Here is an 11,917-nt window from a genome sequence, read left to right as displayed (position 1 = left end):
CACATCCCCCTCTGGGTTCACCTCACACATCCCCCTCTGGGTTCACCTCACACATCCCCCTCTGGGTTCACCTCACACATCCCCCTCTGGGTTCACCTCACACATCCCCCTCTGGGTTCACCTCACACATCCCCCTCTGGGTTCACCTCACACATCCCCCTCTGGGTTCACCTCACACATCCCCCTCTGGGTTCACCTCACACATCCCCCTCTGGGTTCACCTCACACATCCCCCTCTGGGTTTAAACCCGGGCAGAGACACAGATCTGATTGCTACAAGTCAGGTCTGGATACTCTGTGCTCCATGTCAACAGAGACACGTTGAGGAGCCGCGGTCCCGACGTGATTCAGAGAGCAGCTTTATGAGACGGAGTCGAGGACACCAGATGAATCTCCATGTCAACAGAGACACGTTGAGGAGCCGCGGTCCCGACGTGATTCAGAGAGCAGCTTTATGAGACGGAGTCGAGGACACCAGATGAATCTCCATGTCAACAGAGACACGTTGAGGAGCCGTGGTCCCGACATGATTCAGAGAGCAGCTTTATGAGACGAAGTCGAGGACACCAGATGAATCTCCGCAGCTTGTATTAGACGCGATGCACAGTAAGGCTCTGAACACAACAGACTAACACACTTGAGGGATATTATTTTTCATGTGGGGTCAGATTCTCCTGTACGTGTCCCTTTAGCCAGGAGAGACGGCACCAGAGTGCACAGGATCTGTGGCCTGCATCCCAAACGCCAATCCTGTTTCCTATATAGTACCCATAGGGCTCTGGTCAAAAGTAGTGCACTACATAGGGAATCATTTAGGACACATGCCCCCCCCCCCCCCCCCCAGCTCTCTCCTTCCTGATGTTTTAGAGACTCTCAATGAAGGAGGATATGAAAGCAGTGATGACACGTCTTTTTCCAGAGGCATCAATCTGCTGGTGGAATCCTGTGGAGGGGGGGGGATTAATGACCTCACTGGGGGGGGGGGGGGGGGGGGGGGGGGGGCTGGGATTAATGACCTCACGGGGGGGGGGGGGGGGGATTCATGACCTCACTGGGGGGGGGGGGGTCCCAGGGATAGATTCTCTGGTCAGGAACGCTGGGATGGAGAACAGGATGGGACCAGGGGACACGTGGAGAGTGATATTCATGACCTCACTGGGGGGGGGGGCTCAATGCTGCAGAGACAGTAACTCTCTAGGAGGACTCTGAAACGGCTTCGTCTCTATGGGAGTGGTACAGTCTGTCTCACAGGTAACTACCTATTAGGACACAGATACTGAACGCTGCAGGCCGGAAAACTCACACATCTCAGTCTCTATGGCAATAATCTTACCCCCAGATGCGGAGGACACTGAACGTCCCCACAGGTCTGGAAGACGGAGGACAACTGAACGTCCCCACAGGTCTGGAAGACAGAGGACAACTGAACGTCCCCACAGGTCTGGAAGACAGAGGACAACTGAACGTCCCCACAGGTCTGGAAGACAGAGGACAACTGAACGTCCCCACAGGTCTGGAAGACAGAGGACAACTGAACGTCTCCACAGGTCTGGAAGACGGAGGACAACTGAACGTCTCCACAGGTCTGGAAGACGGAGGACAACTGAACGTCTCCACAGGTCTGGAAGACGGAGGACAACTGGACGTCTCCACAGGTCTGGAAGACGGAGGACAACTGGACACATAAGGGACTGTAAATGAAGGCAAACCTTTGTTGTGTTTCGTTTCTACGATGTCCCATAACAGTCCAAAACACTGAGGCACCTGGACATAAACAAATGTCCACACGTCCATTTGGAGCCGCTTTACTGGACTCTGTTCATATAAAGAAGGGCTTTGAGATGACCTCATGACAGGAGAAAGAAGAATTCACCAGATTCGGAAAGTTCCAGAAGAAACTAGTTTGATCCCTTTAATGGTGATGTGTCTGTCCAGCCGGGAACACCTCCCAGAATGCTCTCTGTCTCTGGCTGGAACTAAAGTCAACTGAACACACTGCTCCTCCTCTCTCCTGAAGCATCATGGGAACTCTGGGCTTCAAGGTGTCACTTACTCTGGTCGTAGTAACAGATCCCACTGACTCAGGTCACACCGACCCACAGGCCTCATCCACCATGACTCCTTCCATCCCACCGGAGAGGGTAGCAATCCACCTTCAAAATATGTCCCCCCCCCCCCCCCCCCCCCCCAAGTCCACCTCTGTTTACTGTACCACACATAAACTGATGGACAATAGTAGAATATGTCCCCCCCTCCAAGTCCACCTCTGTCTACTGTACCACACGTGCACTGAAGGACAATAGTAGAATATGTCCCCCCCCCTCCAAGTCCACCTCTGTCTACTGTACCACACATAAACTGAAGGGCAATAGCAGAATATGTCCCCCCCCTCCAAGTCCACCTCTGTCTCCTGCACCACACGTGCACTGAAGGACAATAGTAGAATATGTCCCCCCCCACCAAGTCCACCTCTGTTTACTGTACCACACATGCACTGAAGGACAATAGCAGAATATGTCTCCTGTCCCCCCCCCCCCCTCCAAGTCCACCTCTGTCTCCTGTACCACACATACACTGAAGGACAATAGCAGAATATGCCCCCCCCCCCTCCAAGTCCACCTCTGTCTCCTGTACCACACATAAACTGAATGACAATAGCAGAATATGTCTCCTGTCTCCCCCCCCCCTCCAAGTCCACCTCTGTCTCCTGTACCACACATAAACTGAAGGACAATAGCAGAATATGCCCCCCCCCCTCCAAGGAGACAGGAGGTAGGACTGATGACCTGTTGAGGACTTCAGTAATGTGGACTAGACGTTGGGACGGGAGGTAGGACTAATCACATGACCTGTTGTGGACTTCAGTAATGTGGACTAGACTTTGGGACGGGAGGGAGGACTGATCACATGACCTGTTGAGGACCTCAGTAATGTGGACTAGACGTTGGGACGGGAGGGAGGACTGAGGACTTCAGTAATGTGGACTAGACGTGGAGACGAGAGGTAGATGACATAACTGGTCTGAAGAACCAGAGGTTTCCTCTACCGTACCAGCTGGTGTATTGTAGCGATAGATGCGTCAGACTTACCAGAGGAGTTACGGCCGTCGACCCCGTGCTGAGGTATCTGTACTGAGAAGGTCAGGAGGTCAGGGCCAGCAGGGACTCAGGTTTACGGATCTCATTGAGCCAGCGACTCTGGTGAAGCTCTTTAGTGTCAGATGGACCCTGGAGCAGAGGAACCAGCTTCTCCTTCACACCCTCTGGTGAACCTGGAGAGAAGGAGGAGGAGGAGGAGGAGGAGGAGAAGAAGGAGGATGAGAAGGAGAAGAAGGAAGAGAAGGAGGAGAAGGAGGATGAGAAGGAGAAGAAGGAAGAGAAGGAGGAGGAGGAGGAGGAGGAGGAGGAGAATGAGGAGGAGAAGGAGGATGAGAAGGAGGAGGAGAAGGAGGAGAAGGAGAATGAGGAGGAGAAGGAGGAGGAGAATGAGGAGAAGAAGGAGGATGAGAAGGAGGATGAGAAGGAGGAGGAGAAGGAGGAGGAGAAGGAGGAGGAGAAGGAGGAGGAGAATGAGGAGGAGAAGGAGGAGGAGGAGGAGGAGGAGGAGAAGGAGGAGGAGAAGGAGGAGGAGAATGAGGAGGAGGAGGAGGAGAAGGAGGAGGAGAAGGAGGAGTATGAGGAGGAGAAGGAGGAGGAGAAGGAGGAGGAGAAGGAGGAGGAGAATGAGGAGAAGGAGGAGGAGAAGGAGGAGGAGAATGAGGAGGAGAAGGAGGAGGAGGAGGAGAGACAATGTAACTACATCGGTCTGAATCTAGAGAAAGTGAATTTCAAATTGATTCTACAAGTAGAGCAGTCCTGAAAGTGACCTGCTGATGAACTGCTCTGGGTCTGTCAGCTATAGTGGTGATATGGAGATCTGTGTGTGGACAGGAAGCCATTCTGTTTCGGACATCAGAGAATGAGAAAAAGCCCCGATCTCAATGACAAGAGGCCCCTCTGAGACCAGCAGTGACGACACACAGACTAAACATTTGGACCGAAGTCCAGGCAGGACTGAGTCAGTGTGTTAAAAGTGAAAGAGAAGAGTCTTGGTGTAGGGGCGGTGTAGGGGGGGTAAAGGCAGTAAATTTAACAGGGCACAGCTGCACACACCTGGGGTCCTGGCACACACTTTAACAGCTCCCACGGTCGCTCCGACGCAGGTCCCCGTGGCTCTGCTGCAGAACTTCAGCTCTACGTTCTGGACCGAGGCCTCCAGGGTCGGAGGAGGAGGAGACGGAGACTTCACACCTAATAAAAACAACGACTGATAATGAAGTAGGTAGCGGCGCTGAGCTGGTTTAGGTTGGAACGCTGCTGCGGCGTTAAACTACGGATCGGATCTTTAATTGTTGTTGATCTCTGGACCCTTCAGGTGTTTCTGGTTACAACCTGGACTAGACCTGCTACTCTCTCACAGTACACAGAGAGACTGGACCCTGCTACTCTCTCACAGTACACAGAGAGACTGGACCCTTCAGGTGTTTCTGGTTACACCTGGACTGGACCTGCTACTCTCTCACAGTACACAGAGAGACTGGACCCTGCTACTCTCTCACAGTACACAGAGAGACTGGACCCTTCAGGTGTTTCTGGTTACAACCTGGACTGGACCTGCTACTCTCTCACAGTACACAGAGAGACTGGACCTGCTACTCTCCCACAGTACACAGAGAGACTGAACCTGCTACTCTCTAACAGTACACAGAGAGACTGGACCCTTCAGGTGTTTCTGGTTACAACCTGGACTGGACCTGCTACTCTCTCACAGTGCACAGAGAGACTGGACCTGCTACTCTCTCACAGTACACAGAGAGACTGGACCCTGCTACTCTCTCACAGTACACAGAGAGACTGGACCCTGCTACTCTCTCACAGTACACAGAGAGACTGGACCTGCTACTCTCTCACAGTACACAGAGAGACTGGACCCTGCTACTCTCTCACAGTACACAGAGAGACTGGACCCTGCTACTCTCTCACAGTACACAGAGAGACTGGACCTGCTACTCTCTCACAGTACACAGAGAGACTGGACCTGCTACTCTCTCACAGTACACAGAGAGACTGGACCTGCTACTCTCTCACAGTACACAGAGAGACTGGACCCTGCTACTCTCTCACAGTACACAGAGAGACTGGACCCTTCAGGTGTTTCTGGTTACACCTGGACTGGACCTGCTACTCTCTCACAGTACACAGAGAGACTGGACCCTGCTACTCTCTCACAGTACACAGAGAGACTGGACCCTTCAGGTGTTTCTGGTTACAACCTGGACTGGACCTGCTACTCTCTCACAGTACACAGAGAGACTGGACCTGCTACTCTCCCACAGTACACAGAGAGACTGAACCTGCTACTCTCTAACAGTACACAGAGAGACTGGACCCTTCAGGTGTTTCTGGTTACAACCTGGACTGGACCTGCTACTCTCTCACAGTGCACAGAGAGACTGGACCTGCTACTCTCTCACAGTACACAGAGAGACTGGACCCTGCTACTCTCTCACAGTACACAGAGAGACTGGACCCTGCTACTCTCTCACAGTACACAGAGAGACTGGACCTGCTACTCTCTCACAGTACACAGAGAGACTGGACCCTGCTACTCTCTCACAGTACACAGAGAGACTGGACCCTGCTACTCTCTCACAGTACACAGAGAGACTGGACCTGCTACTCTCTCACAGTACACAGAGAGACTGGACCTGCTACTCTCTCACAGTACACAGAGAGACTGGACCTGCTACTCTCTCACAGTACACAGAGAGACTGGACCTGCTACTCTCACAGTACACAGAGAGACAGGACCTGCTACTCTCTCACAGTACACAGAGAGACTGGACCCTGCTACTCTCTCACAGTACACAGAGAGACTGGACCTGCTACTCTCTCACAGTACACAGAGAGACTGGACCTGCTACTCTCTCACAGTACACAGAGAGACTGGACCTGCTACTCTCTCACAGTACACAGAGAGACAGGACCTGCTACTCTCACAGTACACAGAGAGACAGGACCTGCTACTCTCTCACAGTACACAGAGAGACTGGAACCTGCTACTCTCTCACAGTACACAGAGAGATTGGACCTGCTACTCTCTCACAGTACACAAAGAGACTGGGACCTGCTACTCTCTCACAGTACACAGAGAGACTGGACCTGCTACTCTCTCTCTCTGGGCTGGGTTAAGGGTCTCTCTCTCTGGCTGGGTTAAGGGTTCTCTCTCTCTCTCTCTGGGCTGGGTTAAGGGTTCTCTCTCTGGGCTGGGTTAAGGGTTCTCTCTCTGGGCTGGGTTAAGGGTTCTCTCTCTCTGGGCTGGGTTAAGGGTTCTCTCTCTCTGGGCTGGGTTAAGGGTTCTCTCTCTCTCTGGGCTGGGTTAAGGGTTCTCTCTCTCTCTGGGCTGGGTTAAGGGTTCTCTCTCTCTCTCTCTGGGCTGGGTTAAGGGTTCTCTCTCTCTCTGGGCTGGGTTAAGGGTTCTCTCTCTCTGGCTGGGTTAAGGGTTCTCTCTCTCTCTCTCTGGGCTGGGTTAAGGGTTCTCGTCTGGGCTGGGTTAAGGGTTCTCTCTCTCTCTGGGCTGGGTTAAGGGTTCTCTCTCTCTCTGGGCTGGGTTAAGGGTTCTCTCTCTCTCTGGGCTGGGTTAAGGGTTCTCTCTCTCTGGGCTGGGTTAAGGGTTCTCTCTCTGGCTGGGTTAAGGGTTCTCTCTCTCTCTCTCTGGGCTGGGTTAAGGGTTCTCTCTCTCTGGGCTGGGTTAAGGGTTCTCTCTCTGGGCTGGTTAAGGGTTCTCTCTCTGGGCTGGGTTAAGGGTTCTCTCTCTAGGAGGACACACCAGGGTTCATTTTGAGAGGAGTTCTCAAACACAGAACAGGGGTCAGATTGGTAATAGATTATGGATTAGGTTTTGGAGTATGAAACATCAGACTGCCAAACTCCCGAGAGGAGAGAGAATCCCTCCCTCCCTCTCTCCACCCCCCTCCATCCCTCCCTCCCTCCACCCCCCCTCCATCCCTCCCTCCCTCCATCCCCCCATCCATCCATCCCTCCCTCCCTCCACCCCTCCCTCCCTCCACCCCTCCCTCCCTCCCTCCCTCCCTCCCTCCCTCCACCCCTCCCTCCCTCCCTCCCTCCACCCCTCCATCCCCCCCTCCATCCACCCCTCCCTCCCTCCCCCATCCATCCATCCACCCCTCCCTCCCTCCCCCTCCATCCACCCCTCCCTCCCTCCCCCCTCCCTCCATCCCTCCGCCCTCCATCCCTCCCTCCATCCCTCCCTCCCTCCATCCACCCCTCCCTCCCTCCCTCCATCCACCCCTCCCTCCCGCCCTCCCTCCATCCATCCCTCCATCCACCCCTCCCTCCCTCCATCCCGTGTACATTCTTCCAGCCAGGCAGGCTGGCGCTGTCTGAGGAATCATATAAAACTCTGACACCACCTGTTCCAATAAGGATGTATTGTTCATTCTAACTTCCCATCACAGAGACACAAGGTTTCATTTCCTACCAGCTAGTGTCCAGAGAAGAAGAGTTGTGGCCTGAATCTGAACTCTGACCTGTCGGGTGTCTGAAGTAGTAGTCAGTAGTACAGGAACAAGGTGTACTCTTACCTGTCGGGTGCCATCCTACCAGAGGGATAATACTGAGTTAAAGAAGTAGCCTGGTGTCATCCTACCAGAGGGATAATACTGAGTTAAAGAAGTAGCCTGGTGTCATCCTACCAGAGGGATAATACTGAGTTAAAGAAGTAGCCTGGTGTCATCCTATCAGAGGGATAATACTGAGTTAAAGAAGTAGCCTGGTGTCATCCTACCAGAGGGATAATACTGAGTTAAAGAAGTAGCCTGGTGTCATCCTATCAGAGGGATAATACTGAGTTAAAGAAGTAGCCTGGTGTCATCCTACCAGAGGGATAATACTGAGTTAAAGAAGTAGCCTGGTGTCATCCTATCAGAGGGATAATACTGAGTTAAAGAAGTAGCCTGGTGTCATCCTACCAGAGGGATAATACTGAGTTAAAGAAGTAGCCTGGTGTCATCCTACCAGAGGGATAATACTGAGTTAAAGAAGTAGCCTGGTGTCATCCTATCAGAGGGATAATACTGAGTTAAAGAAGTAGCCTGGTGTCATCCTACCAGAGGGATAATACTGAGTTAAAGAAGTAGCCTGGTGTCATCCAGCCAGAGGGATAATACTGAGTTAAAGAAGTAGCCTGGTGTCATCCTAACAGAGGGATAATACTGAGTTAAAGAAGTAGCCTGGGGGGGGGGGTAAACACAGCTCTCTGATCTGGAAGGGAACCAGTTCATTATTCTGGAACAGTCTCTAGTCTGGACTCCATCCAGGATCAGAGGGTTTATAAAGACAGGAAACCCAAGCAGTTTGGAGTCAGATATCAGATCACCCCCTGCATCTCCCTCTCCACCTCCTACTGCCTCTCCCTCTCCACCTCCTACTGCCTCTCCACCTCCTACTGCCTCTCCCTCTCCACCTCCTCCCTGCCTCTCCCTCTCCACCTCCTACTGCCTCTCCCTCTCCACTTCCTACTGCCTCTCCATCTCCTACTGCCTCTCCACCTCCTACTGCCTCTCCCTCTCCACCTCCTACTGCCTCTCCCTCTCCACCTCCTACTGCCTCTCCACTTCCTACTGCCTCTCCCTCTCCACCTCCTACTGCCTCTCCCTCTCCACCTCCTACTGCCTCTCCACCTCCTACTGCCTCTCCATCTCCATCTCCTACTGCTCTCCCTCTCCACCTCCTACTGCCTCTCCCTCTCCACCTCCTACTGCCTCTCCACTTCCTACTGCCTCTCCATCTCCACCTCCTACTGCCTCTCCACCTCCTACTGCCTCTCCACCTCCTACTGCCTCTCCACCTCCCTACTGCCTCTCCACCTCCTACTGCCTCTCCACCTCCTACTGCCTCTCCCTCTCCACCTCCTACTGCCTCTCCACCTCCTACTGCCTCTCCACCTCCTACTGCCTCTGCCTCTCCACCTCCTACTGGCCTCTCCACCTCCTACTGCCTTCTCCTCTCCACCTCATACTGCCTCTCCACCTCCTACTGCCTCTCCACCTCCTACTGCCTCTCCACCTCCTACTGCCTCTCCCTCTCCACCTCCTACTGCCTCTCCACCTCCTACTGCCTCTCCACCTCCTACTGCCTCTCCACCTCTACTGCCTTCCCCCTCCTACTGCCTCTCCCTCTCCACCTCCTACTGCCTCTCCACCTCCTACTGCTCTCCACCTCCTACTGCCTTCCACCTCCTACTGCCTCTCCACCTCCTACTGCCTCTCCACCCCTACTGCCTCTCCACCTCCTACTGCCTCTCCCTCTCCACCTCCTACTGCCTCTCCCTCTCCACCTCCTACTCCCTCTCCACCTCCTTACTGCCTCTCCACCTCCTACATGCCTCTCCACCTCCTACTGCCTCTCCACCTCCTACTGCTCTCCACCTCCGCTCTCCCTACATCCTCCTCTTCCACTCCTCCTCCTGTCCTCCTCTCTCTCTCTCTCTCTACTCATCCCACTCTCTACCTCATTCACCTCCTCCCGTCTTCCACTCCTCCTCCCTGTCTTCTCTGTCTCTCTGTCCTTCTTCGGTCTCTCTGTCTCTCTGTCTCTCTGTCTCTCTCTCTCTCTCTCCTCTCTCTCTCTCTCCTCTCTCTCTCATCCCACTCTCTACCTCATTCACCTCCTCCCTCTTCCACTCCTCCTCCCTGTCCTCCTCTCTCTCCCTCTTCCTCTCTCTCTCTCTCTCCTCCTCCCTCTCTCTCTCTCCCTCTACCTCTTCCCTCCCTCTCTCTCTCTCTCTCTCTACCTCCTCCCTCTTCCACTCCTCCTCCCTGTCCTCCTCTCTCCCCCTCCTCTCCCTACCTCCTCCTCCTCCTCCTCATACTCCTCCCACTCTCTACCTCCCTCTCTATCTACCTCCTCCTCCCTATCCTCTCTCTACCTCCTTCTCCTCCTCTCGACCTCCTTCTCATCCTCCCTCTCTCTCTACCTCCTCCTCCCTCTCTCTACCTCCTCCTCCCTATCCTTTATCCTCCTCCCTGTCCTCATCCACTCCTCCTCCCTGTCCTCCTCCTCCTAGTCTTTCCGTCATCCATCCCTCCATCTGCTGTGATGGATCATGGTACGACATCAAACGCTCCTCTTTAGAGAGCAGAGCAGGGGACTATACCTCCTCCCTATCCTCTCTCTACCTCCTCCCTGTCCTCCTCCTCTCTCCTTTAGAGAGCAGAGCAGGGGACTCTACCTCCTCCCTGTCCTCCTCCCTGTCCTCCTCCTCTCTCCTTTAGAGAGCAGAGCAGGGGACTCTACCTCCTCCTCCTCTCTCCTTTAGAGAGCAGAGCAGGGGACTCTACCTCCTCCTCCTCTCTCCTTTAGAGAGCAGAGCAGGGGACTCTACCTCCTCCATGTCCTCCTCCCTGTCATCCTCCTCTCTCCTTTAGAGAGCAGAGCAGGGGACTCTACCTCCTCCTCTCTCCTTTAGAGAGCAGAGCAGGGGACTCTACCTCCTCCCTGTCCTCCTCCATGTCCTCCTCCTCTCTCCTTTAGAGAGCAGAGCAGGGGACTCTACCTCCTCCCTGTCCTCCTTCCTGTCCTCCTCCTCTCTCCTTTAGAGAGCAGAGCAGGGGACTCTACCTCCTCCCTGTCCTCCTCCCTGTCCTCCTCCTCTCTCCTTTAGAGAGCAGAGCAGGGGACTCTACCTCCTCCTCCTCTCTCCTTTAGAGAGCAGAGCAGGGGACTCTACCTCCTCCTCCTCTCTCCTTTAGAGAGCAGAGCAGGGGACTACCTCCTCCCTGTCCTCCTTCCTGTCCTCCTCCTCTCTCCTTTAGAGAGCAGAGCAGGGGACTCTACCTCCTCCTCTCTCCTTTAGAGAGCAGAGCAGGGGACTCTACCTCCTCCCTGTCCTCCTCCATGTCCTCCTCCTCTCTCCTTTAGAGAGCAGAGCAGGGGACTCTACCTCCTCCCTGTCCTCCTTCCTGTCCTCCTCCTCTCTCCTTTAGAGAGCAGAGCAGGGGACTCTACCTCCTCCCTGTCCTCCTTCCTGTCCTCCTCCTCTCTCCTTTAGAGAGCAGAGCAGGGGACTCTACCTCCTCCTCTCTCCTTTAGAGAGCAGAGCAGGGGACTCTACCTCCTCCCTGTCCTCCTCCATGTCCTCCTCCTCTCTCCTTTAGAGAGCAGAGCAGGGGACCACTGAGCCACTGGTGACCAGACTGCAGCAGTCTTTCATCTAGAGACCTGCTCCCAGAGGGGAATACAGAGTCTCTGTCTGCACTGGTTAGTCCTAACAAATAACCTGATGGCTGTAGGTGAATGAACGGGAGGGAGGAGGGACGTTCGGCGCAGCTGGGGAATTACTGGCAATTGGTTGAGTCTGGAGCTGGAGGTTATAGGTAGACTGAGAGGATGGGATTAGACAGGGGGTTATAGGTAGACTGAGAGGATGGGATTAGACAGGAGGTTATAGTTAGACTGAGAGGATGTCATTAGACAGGAGGTTATAGTTAGACTGAGAGGATGGGATTAGGCAGGGGGTTATAGTTAGATTTAGGCAGGGGGTTATAGTTAGATTTAGGCAGGGGTTATAGTTAGATTTAGAGGATGGGATTAGACAGGGGGTTATAGTTAGATTTAGACAGGGGTTATAGTTAGATTTAGGCAGGGGGTTATAGTTAGATTTAGGCAGGGGGTTATAGTTAGATTTAGACAGGGGTTATAGTTAGATTTAGACAGGGGGTTATAGTTAGATTTAGGCAGGGGGTTATAGTTAGATTTAGGCAGGGGTTATAGTTAGATTTAGGCAGGGGTTATAGTTAGATTTAGACAGGGGGTTATAGTTAGATTTAGGCAGGGGGTTATAGTTAGATTTAGGCAGG

The 11,917-nt window shown here is 53.6% G+C and overlaps 1 protein-coding gene across 1 annotated transcript in view; it reads right to left on the bottom strand.

The window, feature by feature from the left end:
- Window positions 1-3,140: 3,140 nt before the first annotated feature.
- LOC116373372 (vacuolar protein sorting-associated protein 13B) overlaps window positions 3,141-11,917 on the bottom strand; it is a gene marked incomplete at its 5' end in the record, with an annotated part of 130,288 nt that continues 121,511 nt past the window's right edge. The window contains 2 exons of the mRNA XM_031821907.1: window positions 3,141-3,271; window positions 4,152-4,289. Of these exons, the coding sequence (XP_031677767.1) occupies window positions 3,141-3,271; window positions 4,152-4,289 (269 nt within the window). The remainder of the gene's footprint in view (window positions 3,272-4,151; window positions 4,290-11,917) is intronic.

This window comes from Oncorhynchus kisutch, unplaced genomic scaffold, assembly GCF_002021735.2.
Source record: "Oncorhynchus kisutch isolate 150728-3 unplaced genomic scaffold, Okis_V2 scaffold4031, whole genome shotgun sequence".
Lineage (NCBI taxonomy): Eukaryota > Metazoa > Chordata > Actinopteri > Salmoniformes > Salmonidae > Oncorhynchus > Oncorhynchus kisutch.
Note: the sequence above shows the minus strand (reverse complement) of the source record. Positions and strands in the feature narration are given on the sequence as shown.